A 27,900-nucleotide genomic window follows, 5' to 3' on the forward strand; every position below is an offset into this window, starting at 1 on the left:
AGACAGGATAGAGTACGAATCAATAGAAGAATCACCTGTGGTTTTTTCACATTTGGCTTAGGTGCTGTAGAGCAACGCTGTCCGGGAAAGCATTCTGCAGTGATGGGAATCTCCTCTATTTGTGTTTAGCCGTGTGGCTGACATGGTATCGAGTGCTTGAAGTGTGGCCCGTGTAGCTGAGGAGGGGAATTTTTAATTTAACTTCGATAAGTTCAGAGTGTGCACATGTAACTAATGGCTGCCCCTGTCTATTGGACAACACCGCTGTAGAGTCATAAGGATTTTGCAGTCTTAAAATAGGAGAAACAAACTCTTTCCAACCTGAGCTAGTAATTAGATTTCTTTTGAAAATGGGGGAGGGAAATAGATGAAACTGAGGTAGGGGAATGAAATTGTTTAATGTCAAGAGATTAGGTATAACTTTTCTCCTTGTGTCTAATGTACATTATGACATAAGCAGGAGAAAGGGAAGAAAGTGTGAGGAAGAAACAGTGAGGAAGGAGAAGAAACATTATACTGCTCTTGGTACAGTTACTTTGTCTGCTGAGAGGAGAAAGTAGGTGTACTGGTGAAAGAAAACCACCGTTATTCTCATTGGTTGTCCAAGTGCCAAGCTGGGCAGTGGCTCCCCTATGGTGTAATCATGGATCTATTTCTTGTCAAAATCTTTACATTTTCAGATATCTCTGCGTCTTGCAGTGCTTCTACCTAGTAATGTAGGAAAGGATGGCCGCTCATAGCCATCCTTTGCTTGGTTGCAGTGAGAAGAGGGTTGGGAGGGTCAACCTGAAGATGAAATCTTTAAAAAGGGAAAGTTTCAGTTTTCTTGCAGATTTGACATATTGGTTGTTTGGGAACAGCTGCTGGTGGCACAAGGGGAGACCTTTATAACGAGGCAGTTCTTTGTGGCTTTGCTTCTGTTATGTCCTGAAGCCTTGACTGTAATCACTTTGAAGAAATATTTTTAAAGTTTATGTCAGAGTTTTGCAAAGAAAAATTTTCGAACAGATTTGGTTAACATAGGAAAGGGCATTATTTTGTTTGTTTCATTTCAGTGAATCTAAGTTATTGGCTGTTTAACTCAACACACATGTTTATTTATTTCGCTGTGAAATCCTAAGTTAGCCAGGCTCACTTTCTGACCTTTTGCAAATGACCATGTAAGGACATATTAATAGTTTATAGAAGAGAGATTTTATTCTCCCCTGTATTTAGGATAAGACTGTTTGAAAGGCTTTATTTGTTTTTTTTAGGAAATGACCTGTTCTCTTTATTTTCAGTAAGTTGAGCTACTGAGGTTTGTCTTTCTAATACTGTTCTTTGTCCTCCCTCCCAGATATATAACTATATTATGTAGGTAAATAGGACTTAAAGTGATTTTATGTAAAATATTAGGGGTCTTTGAAACCTGATATTTATTAACCACTTAGATTTTGGACTTTCTTCCCCCCCCCTCTCCCCCCTTAGAGTCCAGTTAACAATGTGTCTCCGTGCCATCATTAAATGCGATTTCCCCGGTCACTGGCCAGCAGTAGTCGACAAGATAGACTATTACTTGCAGTCACAGAGCAGCGGAAGCTGGCTTGGCAGTTTATTATGTCTGTATCAACTGGTGAAGACATATGAGTAAGTTGATTTCCATTGGCTGAAAATACCAGCCTTGTGGTACTTAAAAAGAATTAAATTGCATAGATGGGTTGTGCTGGGTGTTCTGGGGGGTTCAGGTTAGTTTGGCAAATGGTGGATAAGCACAAACATGTTTATTTACTACAGTTATTTAAAGAACCTTTAATCTGTTAATGTACATGCTAATCTTTGAGGCAGTGATACGGTATGATATTGCAGTGCTTTTCAAAAATTATTTGCTAGTTTCAGAGGACCACTTATTAACAGCTTTCCTGGGTAATTCTGATACAGAGGTATCTTGACATTTGTCTTCAAGTGAGCACATTATTAAGTACAGCAAACATTTAACTTTTTGGAGGCAAAATAGAAAATATTAAAGTTTCTTTGCTAATGACTGTTTTGCATAAAAGCTGCTTGGGAGGTGGGAGACAAGTACGACGTTTAATAGCGTTGCTTTCTGGTTTCGGAGAGGATTGCTACTTATACACGCAAAGTCCTGTAGACCTTTTTACAAGCTGGTTAGTTCCTGCTCTGTAGAATTTTTAGAAGATATTTTAGATTTGTGGCAATTGAAGTGACCTAATGGCATGTACATTTGTAAATCACTTTAACATCTTAATTTAGGATATTGTGAGAAGGAATGTATTTCCCCACATTATTTGTTATATAAGAATATCTATTTAAACAGACATATCAAATTATATTTTATAGGAAGGATTGTGGTATGATGAAAATTAAATTAAATAGTAGAAAAATTTATTTAGGAAAGCCACAAAATAGACTTGAAACTAGTCTATCTATTTATAGTAAGATTTTCGGTATTCTGCCTAAAAGAGAGATATGTTCTTTTGAAGTTCTTCCAAGTTTATTCTAACAATTCAAACAGAAAATGTAAGCCAATGGTTGGAATGTTTTTGTTTGGCTAGCTCTATATAGTTTTTAAAATATGTATATATTTTTTCATTATTTATTGTTCTTTTGCAAGGGGGGACAATTATTTTTCTCTCTTTTTGTTTTTGCACATGTAGATATAAGAAAGCAGAGGAAAGAGAGCCTCTTATAGCAGCAATGCAAATATTTCTGCCTCGTATTCAACATCAAATCATGCAGCTCCTTCCCGATTCCTCACATTATTCTGTGTTACTACAGAAACAGATTTTGAAAATCTTTTATGCACTTGTTCAGGTAAGTGTCTATTGCAGAAGACAAATTTGGGGCCTTGCTTTTCTGCCTCATACATGGAAGATGCTCAATAAGTGTCAGTTATTGTTAACATTTCTTATATATTCTCACACGTATTTCTTTAAAAAAATCCTTATAGGAGAGCCGAAACCGGTTTGGCTCAGTGGATGGAGCGTCGGCCTGCGGACTGAAGGGTCCCAGGTTCGATTCCGGTCAAGGGCATGTACCTGGGTTGCGGGCATATCCCCGGTGGGGGATGTGCAGGAGGCAGCTGATCGATGTTTCTCTCTCATCGATGTTTCTAACTCTCTATCTCTCTCCCTTCCTCTCTGTAAAAAATCAATAAAATATATTAAAAAAAAAATCCTTATAGGAGAACAGGCTCACAGAAATTAACCTGATTGTGCAAAGTTATCCGAGTGTCAGAGCTGAGAGTCAATGTCTGTATGGCTTGTACTCCAGGGTCTGAAGTGCTGGGAATGGGAGAACCAGGGGAGTTAACTGCCCTAGAACCTGATTACTTGACTCATCTGTCCATAGTATCTGCCTGTGAATTAGTTATGATTATAGGAGAAAAGGAAGGAAAAGAACATACTCCCTTTTAGTGGGAAATCATACTGATGGTAGTTTGTTTGCATTTGACCTAATTTAAAGCTAACAAAGTAGTTTTGCACTTTCAGAATATTTCACTTCAATAAAAATTTATATTTTTAGCCTTTTAACCTTTTAGTAGAGATAGTTTGAGGCAGATTTTGTTTTCAGCTCAGCCTTTTTTGGGGAGAGAGGGAAGGGAGAAGGAGGCAAATCTGAGGAGAGATAAGAAACTGGGATACTAGAAAAATATATTCTCCACCCTCTTTTTTTCAAGTAATAGGGAAGGAAGATGTATGGTGCCTTTGCCTTTTTATTAAAGCACTGTTCAGAAATTTTCCTCAGGAGAATCACTTTACTCTGAGGCAAGCGTTCAGTGAGATGTTTTGCCATTAGATATAGTAACATCCCATTTATTCCCTTTTCCACTGGGAGAAGTATAGCCAGAAATCAGGAAGTCGACCAGAGGCTGATGAAATAATTGTCCCCAAACTTCTATGTCTACTTGAGCTAAGAGGGCAAAATCTAATTTTTTTTCCCCAACATATACATGCTAAAAACCTAAAAAGCTAGTGAAAAATCTCAACATTTTAAATGATTTTGGTTATATATTATATGCTACTAAAGTAGTATGCTCCTGCTGGGTATCCTTGAAGCAGATTTAGAAGGCTTTCAGAGGTATAATTACAGTGATAGTGTAAGTAAGAAGTGATTGACAATTTGGGAAGAGGCAGAAATATATATGTTTTGAAAAGTATGATACAATTAAATTGACTTTGTCTAGCATTTATTAAATACTAGAGGCCTGGTGCACAAAATTCATGCGGGGGGGGGGGGGGTGGTTGTGTGTCCCTCAGCCCGGCCTGCACCCTCTCCAATCTGGGACCCTCGGGGGGTGTCCGACATCCCTCTCGCAGTCCTGGATTGCTGGCTCCTAACTGCTCGCCTGCCTGCCTGCCTGATCATCCCTAACCACCTCTGCATGCTGGCCTGATGACCCTAACTGTTCCCCTGCCAGCCTGATTGACCCCTAACTGCTCCCCTGCTGGCCTGATTGCTCCCTAACTGCCCTCCCCTGCTGCCCTGATCGCCCTCTAACTGCTCCCCTGCTGGCCTGATTGCCCCTAACCGCCTCTGCCTTGGCCCCTACCACTGTGGCTTTATCCAGAAGGATGTCTGGAAGACGTCCGATCTAATTAGCATATTACCCTTTTATTAGTATAGATTGTGTACAGAGCATTTGGGTACTTCATACATACTTTAATATATATATATTTTATTGATTTTTTACAGAGAGGAAGGGAGAGGGCTAGAGAGTTAGAAACATTGATGAGAGAGAAACATCGATCAGCTACCTCCTGCACACCCCCTACTGGGGATGTGCCCGCAACCAAGGTACATGCCCTTGACCGGAATCGAACCTGGGACCCTTGAGTCCGTAGGCCGACACTCTTATCCACTGAGCCAAACCGGTTAGGGCTTTATACATACTTTACAACTTAGTTTGTCCAAAAGTGAACTCATGCCCTGGCCGGGTGGCTCAGTTGGTTGGAATGTCATTCATATACCAAAAAGGTTTCAGGTTCAATTCCTGGTCAGGGCACAGACCTAGGTTGTGGGTTTGATCCCTGGTCAGGGCATGATTGGTTGCGTCCCATACCGATCAATGTCTGATCAATGTCTGTCTCTCTTTATTCCTCTCTCTCTCTCTCAAATCAATAAACATATCCTCAGGTGAGGATAAAAAAAATGAACTCATTGCCATTCTTCCCCAACCCTCAGCCTGCTTCTCCTCTGTCCCGATCTCTAGTCCAAATTACCCATTGCACCAAAAGCATAGAGTGTGGACTTCTTAACATGGCCTACAAAACCCTTCTTCTCTCCACCTTACCTTTTACCATTCTCCCCTTTGTGCTTTACACTAGCCATGCTGCAATTCTTTTGGCTTCATGAACAGGTCATGCCCTCTCTTCCAAGCCTTTAAAATACTGTATTTCTGCCTGGAGCACTCTTCTCCCCATTACACCTTGGCCGATCTGTGCTCTTTCTCCAGGTCTCAGCTTGCACATCCTTCCTTATCCCTGCTACTCCCGGGCAGGATTAGGTAGTCCTCTTGTATGCTGTCATCAATACTGCGCAGCTGTTACCTGTCCACCGTATAACACCATAGTGTAATTCCTTGTTTATATATGTCCCCCCGCACCCCAACTAGAGTGTGAGTCTCCTTCTTATTATGTCCTTAGCATGTAGCAGGTTTTGGAAGGCATGGATGCAGAGACAGTATTGCCTCATCTCACTTTACTCACAGTATAGCAAGGGGGGCCTACAGTAATATAGTGGCTCTGGTATGCCACAGTGTAGATGAAAGTAGTTGAAAAAAATGTTTCATGAGGTAAAGATTTTCATTAAAGTGGTTAAAATGAGTTCTCATTACAAAATAGGTAATTATGTGAGGTGATAGAGGAGTTAACTGTAGTAAAAATAATCTTATTGTGGTAATCATTTCTCATATACAGGCAGTCCTCGGGTTACGTTGGACTTGACATATGTCATTTCGTGATTACGTCGCCATCTCCCATTTACAGTATTTATAAAAAAAAAGTTCCATCATTTTGACATATGTACATTTGTGCTTTATGTTTTTTATTATTTATTTACTACAAGTAAAGGTCAGGAATTGTTATCTCTCTTTTAAATCTATTTTACTGTTTCACTTCATTACTGCTGTGTATGTGCTCCATGTGAATGACGTAGGTGCTTATGTAGGTGGGTGCTGACTTACCGCACCATAGGAACGGATCTCCTACATAACCTGAGGACCTACTGTATATATGTATCAAATATCACATTGTGTACCTTAACTATACACACACAGTGTTATATGTCAATTATCTCCACATATAAAAGGCTGAGTGTCCATCCGTCCAACCGGTCGCTATGATGCGCACTGACCACCAGGGACAGGTGCTCAATGCAGGAGCTGCCATGACATGCACTGGCCATTTAAAAATAAATGGCACCACGAACCTGGCGCTGACAAACCAACACTCGGCTTCCCCCAAGTGGGACACAGGCCCCACCACCCTCCGGAGCAACACCACACCAAATCGCAGCCAACGCTGCCAAGACCCCATGGTGCAAAATGCGGCCCACGGCCCAGGCGAGCCTGGAAATGGTGACTGTGGGTGCCGGGTAATGGCGTCACATGACAGTGCCTGACTTTCTCTCCCTAGTAGTGACTAGCCTCCTTGGAGTTTCTTCAGGCCAGGAACATGACTTGCTTTATGGCCAGGTGCAAGCATTTTACTATTTAACTGCCAATCCGTAACCCAAAACATTTTAAAATTTAAGCATAACATTTCAAGAATAAGAAATGTTTTAAGTCCCAATTTCAATGTCCAACAGTTCTGAGTCCAAGTTTCAATGTCCGACAGTTCCTTATGTCAGCAATGATATTTCAGTTCTGGATGGTGGACAAATGGTGGCAATGCAGGTCCGACCCTCTCTGGTTTGATCCTGGGCAACCTGCAGCGACGCACAGCTGCTGACTGCTAGCATGGCAAAGCGTCGTCAGTGTCTCCATCTCTGAACTGTCTCTCCTCTTGTCTTCATGACTGGAGCATTCCTGAGAATTCCTCTCTGTTGCAGCAATCCACGTGGTCTTGAAGTTGTTTTCTGAAAATATACAAACATATTCTCGACCGAAGGTTAATAAAGAAATTTTTACTTAGGGTACTTTTTATATTTGCCCAACTGATTTTCCTTTGGCTTGTTTTGACACCATGTGTGATTTTCTGGGTGTCTCACTGTTGGCATTATAAATGAAAAAATTTTTCTTACATGGTATTCTTCTACTATCCCCCCGTTTTTGATTTAATTATTAGAAGGCTGTTTGGAAAATTTATAATGCAGTCTAGATAACTCTAAATTTTATTTTTTTGCACAAAAATATGACTGCTTTAGGATCACTGCATGTTAAGCAAATTTACCATGAAATGAAAATTTTGGTTAATACCTGTTGAGCCAATTTTAATCTGAAAACCTGACTGCTATTTTCACTGTCAAATTTAATAATCTAACAACAATCTTGGTTTGCACTGTAAATATTAATGGAAAGGGTTATTTTGCATCCTTGAGAAGGCCCTGAGCACTCCTGGTGTTAGGCTGGTTGTAGATATAGGGTAGCTGTTGTCAGCCAAGTCTCTGTTGTCCCGGTACTTATCTCAGCTGGGCCAAGTCTCTTTCTGTTACCTGGGTCCCGATCTGAGCTGGGCGTGGGAAGCGCAGCAGCCATGGGGGAAGGAGACCTCCCTCAGAAGGGGCGAGTGTTCAAGCCCCTGCACAATTGGGGGGGTGAGGATCTGTGCCCCACCTCTGTTGACCCCCAAGTTCTCTTTTCTTGTGAGTTTCACTTGTTTACACCATGGTTATACTTCCTGCACTTCCTCAGCCCATTAGATTCCCAGATAAGATCTAGGGAGTGTTATAAGGTCAAGCCTAATTAAGCTAAGAGGATTGTGCCCTCTAAGCTAGGACTTGTTTGTGACTTTGCCAGCAGGTCAGTCCGAGGCTTAACCCTATATTAGTTTCCCACATTTAACCAAATGTTTGTGAAGCATTTTCCCATGCCTCATCTCATTTGATCCTCAGAAGTCCTGGAGTAGGTAGATAGGAGACTTGGTGGAATCCTATTTTCTTTTCATTAGCCAGAAAATGGAGATTTAGAAAGTTTAGAAACTTGACCCGACTGAAAAGAAGTAAGAAATGGTGGAACTTGAAAATGACTTCAGGTTTTCTCACTGTGCAGAATATAGTCAAACACTGCTACTGTTATATATTTTGCCTTTTGTTCTCCCTGCATGATCTACAATAATAATCTGCTTCGTGTTGATATTTACTGCTGTGTTGCTGACAATTACCTGAAAGAGAAGTTGGGGTGCTTCACTGGGCTGGAAAAAGTTTAGCTAAATCAGAAAGCAGGTCTAATTAAGCAAGTTTTTCTTTATATATGTAAGAGGCTAAGTAGACTTGCGCATGCACGATACATATAAAGTTCTTGCTGGTGCCAATTGCACGTGTGTTTTGATCTGTCATTGTTGATCGTGAATTTGGTTAACACTTCTATTTAGAGAAAGGGCCAATAGTGATATTAACATATTTCTTCTAATTAATTTCCTTTCAATATACATGAATCTGTGCACTGAGTCACTAGTATCTCAATAAAGTTGGGAAAAAAGTGGTTGAAGTGAAAAGTTTGACAAAGGGGTAAATGGTAAAAATCATTTACTTGGAATCTCATGCTGAATAAATGAGACCTTACTGTATTAAAATTTTTTTTCATTTAAAATAGTAGCTCAGAGGGAACAATTCATAGCATATATACTTCTAGATTTTAAATTTAAAATTAAATTTTAGGTTGAACCATATGAAATTACTATTTTCATGGTCAAACGTTAGCCATTTCATGTATTTCAACCTCCCAGTATAGCTGAGATTGCTGGCTTGTGGGGGGAGGAATGACTGCTGACGGTGATGTTCTTTTGTTTTCAGTATGCATTGCCTCTTCAGCTGGTGAATAACCAAACCATGACAACGTGGATGGAGATCTTTCGAGCTATTATTGACAGGACAGTTCCCCCTGTAAGAAAGAGCTTCTGTTCCTACGAAAAACTGTGAAAATGTGGGTTTGGGATATTTGTGATAGACTGATTTATGATCTTAGCCTATCTGGGGAAAAAATTACTACTGTAGTAAAAATAATTAATAAAACATACTCATGTTGGGACTGTCCAGGTAAGCAAAACTAATAAAATAACTACCTTTTCCCTACTAAAATGCTAAAAAACATTTTTGAGAACTGGTATTTATTCTTCTAGCTTTTTTTTTTTCTCTGTGTCTATATACAACCATCTTTTATTTATAAAAATGGTATATGTAGGCACTGATTTGAAATTTATTTTTCACTTAAAATCTTTTATAAATTTTTTTATGATACAAATGTTTTTAAACTCTATCATTTTTGTTGAATGCTTCATTTGCTGGGCATTTAGATTGTTTCAGTTTTTTAGTATTTTAACTATAAGGATGTAGTTTAAATTTTTATGCACATACATGATTATTTTCTTTGGATTGACTCCTGGAAGGTTTAAGACTTTGACAGATCTTGCAAAGCACTCTGCAGAAACATTGCCCTGGCTTACACTTCAATAGTCAGTGACTGAGAATATTTTACATAAAAGTCTAAGTTCCCAGTGTGATGGGTGAAAGATGGTGTCTCATTTTTATCTGCAGTAACAGTGATGCTATAGTTCACTTATCAAATTAACTGAGATAACTAATCCAATTCAATTAAAAAATATAAAATATTTTAACATTTAAGGTTGTCTTCAAATGCGCAGTACTTTTCTCTTATTCATATTTTGGGACACATTATATTTAAGTTATATACATAAATGCACAGAACTTATTGGACAGCTCAGCGAATTATGGCAAACATGCACTGTGTTACTGTCACCCAGCTCCAGATGACATGGTAGGACCTTTCTGTCATCCCAGAGTTTCCTCAAGTGAATTGGTATTTTGTATTTGTTTTCTATTTATGTGGGTCTTTTGAAGATGGGAGATAAATATGAACAGCAGCATTGGTTAGTTGAAATTTACTTTGCTTATTTAATTTCTACCTTGCAATTTTTTAAGAAGGAATTTGCATTTATATGGCAATCTAAATTTACAGTTAATATTACTTGGCCTATAGCAAGATTTATTCTGCCTGTTATTGACATAAACCTTTGTTATGCAGAAATGTCATCTGGGTGTTTTTGTCCTTTTAGGAGACTATGCAAATTGATGAGGATGATCGACCAGAACTAGTCTGGTGGAAGTGTAAGAAGTGGGCGCTGCATATTGTAGCTCGTCTTTTTGAACGGTAATTCTCTGTATTAGATTTGTGATTTTAGGTTAGTATCTCAGTATTGGATATAATAAAGTTGGATAGGTCCCTTGATGGCCCAGAGTATATGGTTATTTGTCTTTAGTGCCATAGAGGGCAAAAAGTCACCCTCTGTTTTAATTGTGATCATTGACTTTGAGATCATAATGAGGTGCTCAGTCTTCTCTGAATCTTTCTATCCTATCTAATAAAAGAGAAACATGGTAATTGGCGTACGACTGCTACCTTTCCCATTGGCTAATCAGCGAGATATGCAAATTAACTGCCAGCCAAGATGGCGGTCGGCAGCCAGGCAGCTTGAAACTAACATGAGGCTTGCTTGCTTCAGTGACGGAGGACTCCAACATTCCCCGCCTGCCTTGCTGGCCTCTGAGCCTGCAGTTTAAGAAACATTGTAACAAATATAGAAGCTAAACAAAATCCCAGAAACCAGCTTTCAGCGAGCTGGGATCTCAGAGCTGGAGTTATACATTGTTTCGATTATAGAACCTAAACAAACCAGATACCTTCTTTCAGCAGAAGAGAGAGGCCTCAGAGCTGGAGCCAGAGCTAAAGCTGGCCCAGAATAAAAAAGAAAAAAAGAAAAAAAGGAGCAGTTGGGAGCTTCAGTCCCAGCCTGAAAACAGCCCTCAGCCCCTCATCCAGGCTGGCCAGGCACCCCAGTGGGGACCCCCACCCTGATCCAGGACACCCTTCAGGGCAAACCAGCTAGCCCCCACCCATGCACCAGGCCTCTATCCTATATAGTAAAAGGGTAATATGCCTCCCAGCACCGGGATCAGCGGAGCCACGAGGCCTCTAGGCACCGGGATCAGCATGACAGGGGGCAGCGCCCAAACCCCCTGATCGCCCTGCAGCTCTGTGTGTGACAGGGGGCAGGGCCACAACCTCCCTATTGGCCCTGTTCTGTTCCTGACAGGGGAAGGCACCCCAACCCCTTGATCGGCCCTGCTCTGTGCCTGATAGGGGGAGCTCCCCAACCCCCTGATTGCCCTGCGGCTCTGTGTGTGACAGGGTGTGGCGCCCCAACCCCCCCACCCCACGGGCCCTGCTCTGTGTGTGACGGGGGGCGGTGCCCAACTCCCCTATTGGCCCTACTCTGTGAGTGACAGGGGGAGCTCCTCAACCCCTGATGGGCCCTGCTCTGTGAGTGACAGGGGGGAGCTCCCCAACCCCCTGATGGGCCCTGCTCTGTGCGTGACAGGGGGCAGTGCCCCAACCCCCTGATTGGCCCTGCTCTGTGTGTGACAGGGGGTGGCGCCGCAACCTCCCCATCGACCCTTCCTTGAGTGTGACGGGGCGGTGCCCCAACCCCCCAATCGGCCCTACCCTGAACGTGACTGACGGTGGCAATGCAACCTCCCAATCCGCCCTGCTTTGTGTATGACAGGGGGCGGCACCCCAACTCCCCAATCGGCCCTGCTCTGAGCCCGACCAGGGGCTGCACCTAGGGATTGGGCCTGCCCTCTGCCAACCGGGAGCAGGCCTAAGCCAGCAGGGCGTTATCTCCTGAGGGGTCCCAGACTGCGAGAGGGCACAGGCCGGGCTGAGGGACCCCCCCTTCCCCCCGAGTGCACAAATTTTTGTGCACCGGGCCTCTAGTTTTTCTATAAAAAGAATGGAAAATGACATTGTTTAGCTTATTGGAAATATCCAGGAGTTGTACAAGAAGGTGCTTAGTAATTCAGCTCCATAGGAAAGTTAGTCAAATTTAATTATAGAAGCATTTATTGGAAAACATGTTAGATATAACTTTATTTGAAATATTTCACATTTAGGGGATCATTGTTAATTAAACAGGTGGAAGTTTCTGTCTGAAATTTTAAGTATGACCCAGAGTCGAAGGATAGCTTTTCATGATTTCCTTTTGGGGCTTGTGAAAAGAAGAGAAAGTGTTAGTTTTCTGCCCCAATAGAATGCATCTTTCAACAAGGGACTGTATGTAAACTAGTGGACATGCTGGTTTAAACAATTCACAGTATTTAAACATTTCTCTTTCTATTTTCAGATATGGAAGCCCAGGAAATGTCACAAAAGAATACTTTGAATTTTCTGAATTCTTTTTGAAAACCTATGCAGTGGGAATTCAGCAGGTAATAAACTTACGCTTTTAAAATAGAAGTAGTTAAGGCATTTCTATCTATATAAAAGTAGGTTACAAATATATTATCATGTTACATATTGGTAGGGGATGAAATGGTAGCTCTGGGAGTTTAATGCACTGCAGTTAGTTTTAGAACCAAGTGGCCTAGGCAGCTGCTACACGAAGTGCCCTTCTAGACGGCTAGAGGCTGGACTCAAACCTTTAAGGTTTGTTTATCCTGCTGCAGCAGTCACCAGTATTAGACTGGATTCTGCTATTAACGTTCGGACTTCCTGTGAGTTTCCTACCCTCTATTTCTTTGAGCCTCACCTCTTTATTCCAAGCTTTTATATCACAAGAGTTCATGGAATACGAATTGATCTATTTCAAGAGAAGCTGAGCTCAGAAGTTAAGAATTTCAGCTGAGAACTTACACATTTTTTATGGAAGTTTGGGAACCATTTCTATGCAGTGAAAGAACAGCATCCATTTTTAGCCTGCGTTGCTGAACACTACAGAGATGATGGCAGGACTCTGACACTTTTATCAACCTGGATTTTACACAACTTGAACTGAATCTATGTTCTGAATTTATATGTTCTGTACTTGTTTTGAAAGAACCCTTTTTTATTTATTCACCAGTTCATTTAATAGGCTTGCTATAGGGCAGAACTCTGGAGACCAGATATTAGAAGCCTTGGACTTTATTACCTCTGACTGAGGGTCCTCGGGATAGTCATGGCTGCTGTGGGCATGGTTCCTTCCATATAAACAGTCTCTCTCTTTTTAATCAATCTTTAAAAAAATAATTTCTCAGTTTTGTGTTATGTTTATAAAGACTTTCCGTTGTCTGAGATTCTAAAAGAAAATTCTTCCATATTTTCTTCTAGGAATTTTATGCTTTCATTTTTTTTTGTTTGTTTAAATATTTCGCTATCTAGAATTTATTTTGGTATGAAGTTTAGTTAGGGAATCAACTTCATTTTTGTTCAGAGGGTTAATATAGTTGTCCCAATACTATTTATTTGAGTCCACGGCCGTACCACCCTGAACACGCCAGATGTCTTCTATTTTTTTTGATAATTTAACTGTTTCTCTCCTGGTTTGAAATGCACCTTTATCAAATGTTAAAATCTATTTGTGCTGTCTTTTGCTGTATGGTTGTTTTCAATGTTCATTTAGTCAAGTCTGTTGTTGTTGTTTTTTTAACAGGAGTCTTAATGTATTTGAATAACTACTATGTGGAATAGCGCGAAGACTTACTCTGAATAGTTCCATAGGTTAGAAGTAGGACACATGGCTGGAAATTACAGTGAGGCACTGTTCCATATAACATGACCCTGTCTAATAATTAAAACTGCCCCGGAGCTTTCTCACAAAATATTGACTTCCCTTAACATCTGTTAGTTTTTGTCTTTATGCATTCTGGGTTTTAGGTCATGCCTTAAATGCCCCTCCCCTTAACCTTAAAATTGTACATATTCTCTTTCCATTTTCCAATAGGTACTACTAAAAATTTTAGACCAATATAGACAGAAAGAGTACATCGCCCCTCGGGTTCTTCAGCAAGCATTCAACTATCTCAACCAAGGGGTTGTTCACTCTGTAACGTGGAAGCAGATGAAGCCACATATACAGGTGAGTGTCAGGGAGCAGTTCTCTAAAATTATTCTCTGGTTAAATTTGGTTTTCTAGACATAGTGTTACTAATTCCATATTTTATGCTGAATATATTTTTATTTCCATTAATAATTACAAATGAGTGCAGTCATATCTGATATGAAGGGCTTGGAAATTTAAGTATGAGAAGAGTGAAAACTTACAAGTTTTATGAGTTGGAGGACTTGGATTCAGTTAACCTTGTTCAATTGTTTACTTAAAGATAGAATTCCACATTGTTATTTAATCAAAGGACAAATGAGAATGAAAAATTACAGGCCATTAATAAATAAATTCCTATTTGCATGCAGACAATTTTGGGTAATTCAACAATGTCAGGAATGGAAATTTTTCCCCTTAAAACTGTAAATTCTTGAATTCTAATTTCTAAGATGGTATCTAAAAAGAAAAAGAAATTCCTTTTCTTTGCCTTTGGTGTCCAGGTTAGAATTCATTTAGTGTTATCTTATTATAGGTCTTAACAACGTAATATTTTTTGCATTGTTTTCTATGGACATCTTAATTATATTTGCCTAATCTCCTTGATCAAACAGGGGTCATTTCTTTGCAATTAATAGATAACTAGTTTCATTTTATTTGCTGTGTTTCTGTAAAGTAAGGATTAATTGTGATAGTATATTTTCTACTTGATGGCTTTGACCTTAATTTTACATGACTGTAATGTAGGAATAAGAAACGGATCCTTAGGCTGAATTTTTTCTCTTAGAAATACTTTATTTAAGAGATGGTTCTGTGTTTTTTTTTTTTTTTTTTTTTTTAATTCTCATCTGAGGACATGCTTGTTAATTTTAGAGAAAGAGGAAAGGAGAGAGAGAGAGACAGAGACAGAGAAAGACATTGATCTGAGAGAGAAACATTGATCTTGCCTTCCCCGTGTGTGCCCTGACTGGGGATTAAACTCTGCACCTTTGGTGTATAGAATGATGCTCCAACCAACTGATCCACACTGGCCAGGGCGAGATGGTTCTGTTTTTACATATGTAATTGCTGGAGCACAAAAGGGCTTAGTAGAGCATTATCAGCAGTGGACATACATATATGGTTTTTTCTTTTCCCCCTGAAACCTGCATTTGTAGAGTAGGAAATTAGGTTTTTGTAAATGGAAGAAAAGAAAATTTTAATATTGTTGATATGTTGACATTTAGAACCAAAATGGAAATGTAAAAATGCGCAAAAAAATATAATAGTAAATATAACCTTTGCTTGATATTTATTTCTTCTTAAAGAGTCAAGGTATGCTTACTACTGATTTGTTAGTAAAACTTTATTATCCTTTCTGTTGTTTCAAAAAATAGCATTTACATTCATCTTTCTCTATATCTTTAATCAATTGTTGTTTAAAAACAAACTTATGTTTAACCCAACCCCTCACTCCCTCATCCCCTCACCCTCTACCCCCACTCTAAGCTCTTGCTTTCCTGCTCCCACCTTAGCTGCTGCAAGCTTAATAGGAAGATTAATAGTGCAGTTTGGAAAACTAACATCATAAAGGCAGTCAGTAAATCCATTATTAGTGTTACCCAAATTTGAATAGCTATACCCAGTTGCTGTTTTGTTTTTTTCCTTCTTAGAATATCTCTGAAGATGTGATTTTTTCTGTGATGTGTTATAAAGATGAGGATGAGGAGCTGTGGCAAGAAGATCCCTATGAGTACATAAGGATGAAATTCGGTAATCGAGATGGTTTTTTTCCTCGTTAGTTCCTGGATACATAAAGTAATAGACCTAAATTTGTATTTTAAGGAGATTTTATTACTTTGTTAAAATTCCCCAAGTTCTGCTTTGCAGGATAACCTTTGTAACTCCTGAGAGTTTGATGTTCTGTTGAACCAATGAGCTTGAGGCCTTTGGGTGTGGGAGATGAAAAGCCGCTTTATGTATCCATGCTATGGGACTGAAGCGGTCTTGGCGCCATCTGTAATCTTTTCTATTGTGATGCTGATCTGCACGGACCATCCCTCTCTGAGCCTTTTGGGGTACCCATTTGTAGATTGGGCTGTGCTCAGTCTGGCAGATCCTTTGGATTTCTGCATAGTTTACGAGCACCCCAATTTAGTTTGCCTCCTTATCTTGGAGATAAAGTTTTCCACAAGGGAATGAGATTACCCACAGTGGTTGCACTATGTGGCCCAGTTCTCTGGGAAGGGGAGGAGGGTCCATTTAGCTTGGGTTTTCCTGGAAGCTCTTGAACTGTGTAGATTGCCTGAGTTCATTTCCGGATCTCTGGTTTGAATTAATTGCTTCATGGAATACTCAAACCCTTCACATAGTGAAATGTTATTCGTGTACCTCAGTTTCTCCCACAACTTAGAGCTATCTGAGGTCAGGGGCTGTATCTTATTTATTTGCTTTATTTTGCATTCTCCATTCCTTCTACATCTCTACAGTCCTCTACTAGTGTTTGGCTCTAGTATGTCTTCAATAAATGTTGAAATAAATAATTGATAAAACTGGCAATGCACTGCTTTCCCTTGTGGACCAGGTGTCTCTGGCTACTTGAGTTAAGCCTACTGGTATTGATGCTACTGGTGCAGATGCTAGATTGTTTTTACAGTGCTCTGTGTTAGTACTGTTTGATTCAGTAAATGAGGAAGTGCCTCTTATCCAGAGACAAAGTACAGGAAAAGCCAATGAATGAGAAATGATATTTACCATTTGCTTTATCCCTCCGTTCTACTCTTTCCTGTTAAAAATCATTACACGTGGACATGATTTCCTCCCTTCCTGGTGCTTTTGTTTTTTCTAGGAACAGAGTGATTAGCCAGTCTTCTCTTTTTCATTATATTCTTTCAATGTTTATCTTTCCTGTGATACCTTTATTTTTTGTAATGTGCAGAGTGTTTAGCTTTCAGAAAGCTACCATTATTTCACTTATTCTTCATATAAAATAAGATAAGAAGTTTTTAGAAATAAAATAATTAAGAGCTATGAGTGTTGATTGACAGAATTTACATTTTATTGACTAGAAGAGAATGTGGATAACTCAAGACTAGCTGAAATGCTTTTTCTTTAACCATTTCCTTCTGGGAACTAGAATGCAATGGCTATTATTTGATACTAGAGGCCAGGTGCATGAAATTTGTGCACTTGGGGCAGGAATGGGGGGGTTCCCCCAGCCTGGCCTGTGCCCTCTTATAGTGCGGGAGCCCCACGATCCATCGCCCCAAAGAGGTAGGTCCCGCCCACCCATCCAGGGCTCCTCGATGGATTGCCCCAAAGAAGTAGGCTGAAGCCGCGGGCCCCGCCTCCGTGCCGCACATGCAGCGACAAGCTCCCGCCCACCCATGTGCGCCCGCAGCCCAGACTGCCCACTCGTGCCCGCTGTGCACGCAGCCTTCTGGTGATTGCTCGTTGGGGCATGAGGGCATCATGGCGTGAGGGCGTGACAACCACATAGGCCAGTGGTTCTCAACCTTCTGGCCCTTTAAATACAGTTCCTCATGTTGTGACCCAACCATAAAATTATTTTCGTTGCTACTTCATAACTGTAATGTTGCTACTGTTATGAATCGTAATGTAAATATCTGATATGCAGGATGGTCTTAGGCGACCCCTGTGAAAGGGTCGTTCGACTGCCAAAGGGGTCGCGACCCACAGGTTGAGAACCGCTGACATAGGCTTTTATTAATAGGATGTATATTTTACTTTGGGATAACTATAGGGAAGAACAGCTATGGCATTTGTTTTCTTTTTATATTTTTGTCACTTGCAGTTGTTTATATGAACAAAACTTTCCTATCTAAAGGTATTATCTGCTTCTAATAATGAAGCTTTTGGATTTGGTATAAAGTACAGGAGCTCAGGCTTTGATGTTAAGGCAACCTAGGTGTGGTGCTGGCTTGGTCACTCACTCGGGGGACTGTGGGCACAGCACTTAATGCCTCTGAGATGCAACGTTTTCATCTATAAAGCAGGCAATGACAATAGTGCTGGATGGAGTAAGTGGGATAGTACACATAGTTATTAACAGCTTAGTGTAGAATGCTACATCCTGGGAAAAACCTTAGTATAGTGCCTGCCACAGAGTAAGTACTCAGTAAATGTGAGTTGTTAGTATTATCATGTTTGTGTTTTATATTTTGAGGCAAAGACGTAGATTTGGTTTTATTTTTATATTTAAATATGGATATATCAGATACTTATCAAGTTTTCATATTCTTACATAAAACTGCCTATTCTGAAATTTTCATGTAGTTAAGTGATCTGTTTTACATACGTGTATATTCAAACAAATTCCCTTTGAATACCTCCTGTGTTTTACATACGTGTATATTCAAACAGATACCCCTTGAATACTTGTTGACAGGGCCAAGAGCTATCCAGCAGTCCCTCAGGACTTTTACACTTGCTGTTTCCTCTGCTTTATCTTTAGAGTTCCTTGTAGAGATTTCTCCTTCAATTTCTACTTAAGTGTTACCTTGAGAATTGGAGAGGCTTTCCCTGACACCCTATTTAAAGTAGCACTTCACACTCTCTATGTTTCTCTTTACCCTGTTGTACATTTGTTCTTAGCCTGACCTATTATATGTGCATGTGTGTATATGTGTAGAATGTTCCTTACTTTCACCTTATAAACTCCATGAACTGTTTTTGCTTGATCTTTGTGTCCCCAGAGCCTACAAACAATGCCTGGCACATAGTAAGCACTAAATAAATCTTTATTGTTTTTTGATAGAGATACAGCACTTTTCCTACCCTCTGTGAAGCAGCTATGCCTAAAATGTATTTAATATATTTCTTTACTGCTAGGGGCCCAGTGCACAAATTCGTGCACAGTGTGGGCCGTGAGGCTGCAGTGGGCACAGGGGTGGGTCTCAGCCGATCCTCCACGCCCTTGCCTGGCCCCTCCCACCATGGCCCCCGGTCCCCTATCTGCCAGAAGCCCCGCTCCCACCCCTGCCACACCCACACGCTGACAGCGCCAGCCCTGCTTGTACCCTCTGATGGCGCGAAGTGGTTGAGGCTGGCGCCAGGCGCCAGCAGTGAGTGTGAGTGTGAGTGGCGGCTCTGGTGCCCGCTCCGGGTGTGAGTGGGGCCATTGCTGGCAGTGGGTGTGAGAGGTGGCTGCTGGCCCTGATCGCCCCTCAGGAGTAAGAAGAGGTGGAGAAATCCTGAGGGGCTATCTCGGCCAGCAGCTGCTGCTTGCACTTGCTGACAGCCCTGATCTATTGGGGCCGGTGCTGGGTGTCAGCAGCAGGTGTGAGTGGCTGCTACGGTGCCAACAGTGGGTGTGAGCAGGCTGGCGCTGGCAGCAGGTGGGAGTGCTGGGCGGGACCACAGTGCATGGGAGCAAAGAATTTTCAGTAACCACCAGAGGCCCTGATGACAGCGATTGGTGCCCCGCCTTGGTCTGGTGCCCCTGCTCACCTGCTCCACAATCCCGTCACAGCTGATGCCCGCCATGTTCCACGCGCGCCCCCTGGTGGTCAGCGCACATTATAGTGACCGGTTATTTGGTTGTTTGGTTGTTCTGCTGTTTGGTCTATTTGCATATTAGGGTTATATATATATGATTGTTTAAAAAGGTAAGCCCTGCCAAAACCGGTTTGGCTCAGCGGATAGAGTGTCGGCCTGTGGACTGAAAGGTCCCAGGTTCTATTCCGGTCAAGGGCATGTACCTGGGTTGTGGGCACATCCCCAGTAGGAGATGTGCAGGAGGCAGCTGATGGATGTTTCTCTCTCATCGATGTTTCTAACTCTCTATCCCTCTCCCTTCCTCTCTGTGAAAAATCAATAAAATATATATTAAAAAAAAAAAGGTAAGCCCTGTAGAGTTGGATATATACTCTTGTGCATGAAAACACTTGATGATATACCCTTAGAGAAAACACTGACAATGTATCTTCTAGCTTTTTTTTATTCTGTAAAGCAATGTCATATGTGGACTATTGTTTTTTTCTTGATTTTGGAATAGTGAGTAATCAGATTTAAAATCCATATTAAGTAATTGTATGTTTACTAAAATGGTTTAATCTTTTAAAATCTTAGACATTTTTGAAGATTATGCTTCTCCTACCACAGCAGCCCAGACTCTCTTATATACTGCTGCAAAGAAAAGAAAAGAGGTACATAGTTATTCTTTTTAAATCCTCTGTTGATTTGATACTCTAATATAACCCTAGTATTTGAAAAATTGTCTATTCGTTATAATCTGTCACTTTAAGAATATTTTATTATCCTAGTAAGGGCAAAGTATCCTATTATAAGTACTTTATGAAACACAGTAAAATGCTTTAATTTTGAAAATTTGTACATTGTATATAAATAATACTATAGTCATACAAGGAAAGCTAATGTAGACTGAAATGGATTCTTCTATTTCTTTAGGTCTTGCCAAAAATGATGGCATTCTGTTATCAAATCCTAACAGACCCGAACTTTGACCCGAGGAAGAAAGATGGTGCTCTGCATGTGATTGGTTCCCTAGCTGATATTTTATTGAAGGTTAAGTTACTTATAATTTAATTTACTTAAAACTGTGAAGCACTGGCAAACGTGAGAATATGAAAGTTACGGATAATTTAAAACTGGTGACTGCTTCTGCATAATTGAGTTGACCGTAAATATTCTTTTTGTCACCTGTATCTTGAGTTAAAAAGAACTTTTGACTTTGTTCTTACCAAAATCAATCAGTATCAAATTATATTTAAGGTACTGTTTTTGTCTCTTTTTAAAAAATTATATTTTTATTGATTTCAAAAAGGAAGGGAGTGGGAGAGAGAGAGAGAGAGAGAGAGAGATCAGTGATGAGAGAGAATCATTTTTTGGCTGCCTCCTGCACATCCCCCACTGGAGACTGAGCCTGCAACCTGGGCATGTGCCCTGACCAGGAATTGAACTGTGACCTCCTAGTTAAAATGTTGACACTCAACCATTGAGCCACACTGGATGGGCATCTTTAAAAAAAATAATTTTTTTAAAAAAATTGACTTTAGAGAGAAAGAAGAAGGGAGGGAGAGAGAGAGAGAGAGAGAGAGAGAAACATTGATTGGCTGCCTCCTGCACACCCCCTCACCTGGGATCAAGCCCAAAATCTGATCGAACAAGCAATCTCTTGGTGCATGGGATGATGCTCAACCAACTGAACCACACAGGCCAGGGCTATTTTTGTCTTGTTTTAAAACATGCAATATATCAGTGAAATAGTCTTACAAAATTGGAAATAGAAGTATAGTAAGTGTAAGTCATAATAAACATACTTTATTAGGATATATAAGTTGAAACTTAATTTCTATTTCCTAACAGAAGAGTTTATTCAAGGATCAAATGGAGTTGTTGCTGCAGAATCATGTATTTCCATTATTATTGTCTAATCTGGGATATCTTCGAGCTAGAGTAAGTTTTCCATATTTCCATTATATATCTTATCTTAAAATCTTCATTTTAATACAATTATTGAACTAAATGTTTTTGGATAAATTGACACATATTGAGGCAAACTGACTAAAGAACAAACTAGTAGATAGAGGGATTTATGGATTTTAAGTCCAACTGTTTTCATTTTTTATCCTACCCTCACTTCCTGCATATGCAAAACATGTAATGAGTGATGATGTTACTGCAATGGTACAATGGAAATTAAGAAACTGATTAATTTTCAGTGTCCAAAAAAAGCATGAAATTCTAGTTTAGCTAAAAACTTGATTATGTTTTCCAGTATGTTAGGTAGATATACCTTAGTAGAGTGAAGAAATTAATAATCCATGTAAACTTATTTGTGTTCTAAGTGTGTATTACTTCTAGAATCAATATATTTTATGGAGAAAGAAATAAAAATAGAACTTTAATTTAAGAGCCTAGTATTTATAACTACATCAACACACAAATTTCTTTTTTTTTTTTTAAATTTTTTTTTATTTTATTTTATTGATTTTTTACAGAGAGGAAGGGAGAGAGATAGAGAGTTAGAAACATCGATGAGAGAGAAACATCGATCAGCTGCCTCCTGCACATCTCCTACTGGAGATATGCCCGCAACCCAGGTACATGCCCTTGACCGGAATCGAACCTGGGACCTTTCAGTCCACAGGCTGATGCTCTATCCACTGAGCCAAACCGGTTTCAGCAACACACAAATTTCTTGCTAAGCACATCTACACTAATAAAAGACAAACATGCAAATTGACCATACCTTTGCTACCCATTAAGCCATGCCCACCAGCCAATCAGAGCAACTATATGCAAATTAACCCAACCAAGATGGCAGCCGGCAGCCACAGAGCTGGAGTGAGCAAGAGGCTTGGTTGCTCCAGTGATGGAGGAAGCCATGCTTCCCGCGACCGGCTGTAGCCTCCGCAAAAGGCAAGAAAGTTTCAATTATAGATGCTAAATAAATCCCAGAATAAAAAAAGAAAAGAAAAGAAAAAAAGGAGAGGCTGGGAGCGTCCGTCACCGGGGTCTTGGCCAGCCTGAAAATGGCCCTCAGCCCCTCACCCAGACTGGCCAGGCACCCCAGTGGGGACCCCCCCAAAGGGGGTGTGGCCAGCCTGAAAACAGCCATCAACCCCTTACCCAGACTGGCCAAACCTCCATGGGGTGAGGGTCCCCACTGGTGGGGGCTTGACCAGCCTGCAAACAACCCTCAGCCCCTCACCCAGGTTGGCCAGGCACCCCAGTGGGGACCCCCACCCTGAAGGGGGTGTGACCAGCTGCAAACAGCCATCAGCCTCTCACCCAGGCTGTCCAGGCACCCCAGCGGGACCCCCACCCTTATCCGGGACACCCTTCAGGGAAAATCAGCTGGCCCCCACCCGTGCACCAGGCCTCTATCCTATATAATAAAAGGTAATATGCAAATTGACCCTAACAGCAGAACGACTGGGAATGACTGGTCACTATGACACACACTGACCACCAGGGGCCAGATGCTCAATGCAGGAGCTGTCCCCTGGTGGTCAGTGCGCTCCCACAGGGGGAGCTCTGCTCAGCCACAAGCCAGGCTGCCAGCTGCCAGCACAGCGGTGGTGGCGGGAGCCTCTCCCACCTCCTCAGCAGCACTAAGGATGTCCGACTGCAGCTTAGGTCTGCTCCCTGCTGGTAAGTGGACATCCCCCGAGGGCTGCCGGGCTGCCAGAGGGATGTCTGACTGCCAGTTTGGGCCCAATCCCCCAGGGAGCGGGCCTAAGCCAGCAGGTGGACATCTTCCGAAGGGTCCCAGACTGCAAGAGGGCATAGGCTGGGCTGAGGGACCCCCCCCCCCCAAGTGCACAAATTTTTGTGCACCAGGCCTCTAGTATATTAATAATACCTTATGCATTTCAAAGCATTTTATAAACAGAAGATAATCATCATTGGAGAAATATTTGGGCAAATGTAGATTAGAGATGTTGAGGCCACACAAATATTTTTACAGGTAGGCTTCTATCTTTGAGAGGATGTATAAATTGTAATTCTCTTGATAAAAATCTTTAGTAATTCAACTGTTGATTGTGTTTTATGCACGTAGATAATTTAAGAAAGTAATATGATTTTGTGGTCTAGGAGTTTAAAATTTGGTAATCTATACAAGGTTTAAATTCTTTGTACCTATGTGAGTGAAAAAAAAGGGAGTTTGCTGTAGTGTAAGGGAAAATAATGTTTCATTTGTTTGCTGTAAAGGCCAGCAAATAAGTGTCAAACATTGGTTTGTAGTAGCTTTTACATGTAAATAATAAATTAGTTGTGAATCATAATATTTATTAAAAGCATAATCAGGACTTTATTTTTCAGGGCAAGTTCTCTGAATTTATTCAGTACATAGTTCACAAACTTGAAGGCAATTCAAGCATAGGGGCTCGGATTTATGTTTGAATAAGGGTGGACATTTTTTCCCAGAGACACTTAAATTTGGCTCTGTTTTCTTTTTCCTGTGAAAAATGCTATTGCATATAGGTAATTTAGAAATAAGCAAACTGCCTTTTTTTAAAAACATAAAACAACAGAGAAATCCAGAAATTAGCAACTAAGGCTTATATGCTACCCTTTAAAAAACAAATAGTACGTGGTAGAATTAATGACATTTTAATTAGTAAGAAGTTATGCATGACATTATTATAGAATCCTGTAATCCTAATAGTTTCCTGTTTACTTTCTCCTTGTAACATAGTCGTGTTGGGTACTTCATGCATTTAGTTCTTTGAAGTTTCATAATGAGCTCAATCTAAGAAATGCACTTGAACTAGCAAAGAAGAGCTTGATTGAAGATAAGGAGATGCCTGTCAAAGTTGAAGCTGCCCTTGCTCTTCAGTCATTAATTTCTAACCAGACACAAGGTAAAGCCAAAAACACCTTTTAGAATATTCGTTTGTTTATTTAGTTTTGGACGTGGCCTTCTCAAATAGTCTTACTCATTTTCTTTCCTACTAAGAATAATTCTTTAAGTCTTAAGGTTTAGGGTTTAGATTTCTGAACTTTTGCCCCTCACAGTTTTAGAGAAGTTTACTTTTGACCTTTTTTGGGAATTCCTTTTGACTATGGTTTCCAGAAAACTTTTAGATTAGGGAACAAGTTGATAATTGTTGGGTATTAGGTGGACTGGGAATTAAGAGAACTGGTGTCTAATTTTGATTGTGCAACCAGTCTATATATATAAAAGCCTAATATGCAAATTGTCCCCTCAAGAGTTCTACCGGGAGACCAGGAGTTTGATCGCTTGCTATGACGTGCACTAACCACCAGGGGGTGGCACGGAATGAAGGAAGGCCCTGGCTGGCAACCTGAAGGCCCCAATTGGCCCTGATCGCCGGCCAGGCCTAGGGACCATACCCATGCATGAATTTCGTGCACCGGGCCTCTAGTTTGCATATAAAGCTGGGCAAGGCACATGATTTGTCATGACTTGGATATCTAATACATTTAAATTCAGGGGGTTGGAGTAGGTAGCTTCAAGATCCTTTCAACTCTAGGATTCTGTGATTCTGCTACTTCTGAAAGTAGCAAGTAATATTTCTAGTGAGTGATAACCCAGACATCTCATTTGTTTGTTTAGAAGAATATTCTGTCCAAAGTTCAAATAAACCTTTGAAAGTAAACATGCACCTAGTTTACCTCTAGTCAACAATGTTTTAATGGAGGTCTGAATATTGCATAAGAATATGAGGGGAGGAGGGTGAAAAGAGATGGGGTGGGGCAGGGGATGGGCACCATCAGCAGTGGGCATAGTTTTATGTACATTATTTTTTATACTTGTATCCTGGTATCATATCCATGTTGTATAAGTCATGGGGGCTATTGGCATTTTGGTCAGGACAGTTCTCTCCTGTGCAGGACTGATTCTCTCTGTATTACTTAGGGGAATATTGATATATAGTGATGAAGATTATTTTGGTACAGCTTTGCAACTTACCACAGAGCAAGTATCTATTTAGAACCTATTACCCTGTGTCACTTACCTTTGTGAGCAAGTTGATTCCTTTTATCACTTGTGAATGGCTAATTTTTTAGTGATTGTGTTTATTTTATTGCATTAGCTAAGGAGTATATGAAGCCACATGTGAGGCCTATTATGCAGGAGCTGTTGCACATTGTTAGAGAGACAGAAAATGACGACGTGACGAATGTTATCCAGAAGATGATATGTGAATACAGTCAAGAAATAGCCTCCATTGCTGTCGATATGACCCAACACTTGGTAAGACTGGGAGGGCTGTCTTGTATAAAAGCCTTGACTAATCTAAATAAATTAAACTCCAAAATTTGGAGTTTGGTTTTATATGTAATTGTAATCCTATCTAGCCTGTAATAAAAGGCTAATATGCAAATCGACCGAATGGTGAAATGACTGGTTGCTATGATGCACTCAGACCACCAGGGGGCAGATGCTCAATGCAGGAGCTGCCCCCTGGAGGTCAGTGTGCTCCCACAGGAGGAGTGCTGCTTAGCCAGAAGCCGGCCTCATGGCTGGTGAGTGCAGAGGCGGTGGCGGGAGCCTCTCCCGCCTTTGCAGCAGTGCTAAGGATGTCCAACTGCCGGCTTAGGCCCTCTCCCCCTGGGGAGCGGGCCTAAACCATCAATCGGACATTTCCCGAGGGCTCCTGGACTGTGAGAGGGCGCAGGCCGGGCTGAGGGACACCCCTCCCCACCCAGAGTGCACAAATTTCATGCACTGGGCCTCTAGTGTTAATGTACAAATGTTTTCTCTTCTAATTTTGACAGTTAATTTATATGTATATATATTGATTTCAGAGAGGAAGGGAGAGGGAGAGAGACAAACATCAATGATGAGAGAGAATCATAGATTGGCTGCCTCCCGCATGCCCCACACTGAGGATGGAGCCAGCATGTGCCTTGACCAGGAATTAAACTGTGACCTCCTGGTTCATAGGTTGACACTCAACCACTGAGCCATGCCAGCTGGGCTCTTTTTTTTCTATAGTTCAAACAAGATAGTTTATTCCTCTCTTATATTAATAACAGTCTGGAGGAAGCAGGCAGGAAGACAAGGTCCCCAAGCACCCAGTTTCTTCCCACCATTCCCTAGGACCGTGGTCGGCAAACTGTGGCTCGCGAGCCACATGTGGCTCTTTAGCCCCTTGAGTGTGGCTCTTCCTAAGCCTTAGGAGTATCCTAATTAAGTTAATAACAATGTACCTACCTATATAGTTTAAGTTTAAAAAATTTGGCTCTCAAAAGAAGTTTCAATCCTTGTACTGTTGACATTTGGCTCTTGACTAATGAGTTTGCCGACCACTGCAGGACAATCCTAAACTAAGTTACCAGCAACACACTTGAATTCAAGCCCACAGGGAGTGGAAAAAGAGGAGTTGGGAAGCAAGCAGTTTCCTTTGAAATTGTGACAAAGTTGTGCACACACTGCTCATGTCCTACTTGTCTCTGTGGGGTGAAGTTATTTTCTAGTCCATCTTTTATTTGATGTACTGCCTTTTTAGGTCCCAGTTTTACACAGAGATCTAGATCCAATTTCCATGTGAGCGCTCTGGTATTTTCTATTTTCTGTATGTGAAGCCCAATATACCCCAAATTTCCAGGCCCCAGGGATAGGCCGAGGCCCTAGCAGAGCCATCAGTTTAAGCCCCAAGCGTTTCCCAACACTACTGCCTACAAAGCCCCAGGTTGTCTGGCCTTGCCATCTTGCTGCCCACATCTCTCTTCTCCCTCACACACCAGTCTCTAGCTCCTCTGGCTTCCTTGCTATTCTCAGAGGTCACCACGCTCTTTGCAACCTCCTGGCCTTTTCACATGCCACTCCCTCTAGATATCCATTTGGCTGGCTCCCTCCCCTCATTCTGCTCAGATGCCACCACCTCCAAGACTTTTACTGACCACTGTGAGCAAAATAGCTCCTCGTCACAACCCATTACCTACCTTTGACTTTCCCTTAGAGCACCCATAACTACTGACGTGGTATTGTGTGTGTGTGTTTTAATGTATGGTCTAACTCTTCCACTAGCTATGAGCCTAGGTAGTTGATTTAGAAAGTAATTCTGGGGAATGGGAGTGGGGAAGGGACATGAACCGCAAAGGAGGAGAAGCCAATACCAGGTTATGCTATTGAGACTATGGATGTGGCTCAGAACTCAGTCAGGGGAGAGAACCCAGTATACTTCAGCTGCTGGCTCCTTTGGTCAGATGTGGCCCCCTATAGGTGGTTAGTTCCCCTGCACTTCTGGTTTGCACATGGATCAGAGAAGCTCTGGGGCAGGAAGCAAGGGCTCAAGCCTGAAGCAAGACCATGTCAGGTTGTGCCTGAGCAAACCTGGTGGAAGCCCTTGTGGACGTGGTTGCTGCAGCAATGGCTATAGTGAGAGGTGGGGCCAAGGGACTATTGACAGTTAATTTCTATAGTTAATTA

General features: G+C 41.2%; 1 protein-coding gene across 1 annotated transcript in view; it reads left to right on the plus strand.

The window, feature by feature from the left end:
• IPO8 (importin 8) overlaps positions 1–27,900 on the plus strand; it is a 64,034-nt gene that overhangs the window by 8,788 nt on the left and 27,346 nt on the right. The window contains exons 4-15 of the mRNA XM_081082707.1: positions 1,468–1,626; positions 2,655–2,811; positions 8,950–9,039; positions 10,230–10,324; positions 12,357–12,441; positions 13,935–14,069; positions 15,683–15,782; positions 20,100–20,176; positions 20,439–20,555; positions 21,357–21,446; positions 24,196–24,361; positions 25,559–25,719. Of these exons, the coding sequence (XP_080938833.1) occupies positions 1,468–1,626; positions 2,655–2,811; positions 8,950–9,039; positions 10,230–10,324; positions 12,357–12,441; positions 13,935–14,069; positions 15,683–15,782; positions 20,100–20,176; positions 20,439–20,555; positions 21,357–21,446; positions 24,196–24,361; positions 25,559–25,719 (1,432 nt within the window). The remainder of the gene's footprint in view (positions 1–1,467; positions 1,627–2,654; positions 2,812–8,949; positions 9,040–10,229; positions 10,325–12,356; positions 12,442–13,934; positions 14,070–15,682; positions 15,783–20,099; positions 20,177–20,438; positions 20,556–21,356; positions 21,447–24,195; positions 24,362–25,558; positions 25,720–27,900) is intronic.

This window comes from Myotis nattereri (genome assembly GCF_964212035.1).
Source record: "Myotis nattereri genome assembly, chromosome: 2".
Taxonomy (NCBI): Eukaryota; Metazoa; Chordata; class Mammalia; order Chiroptera; family Vespertilionidae; genus Myotis; species Myotis nattereri.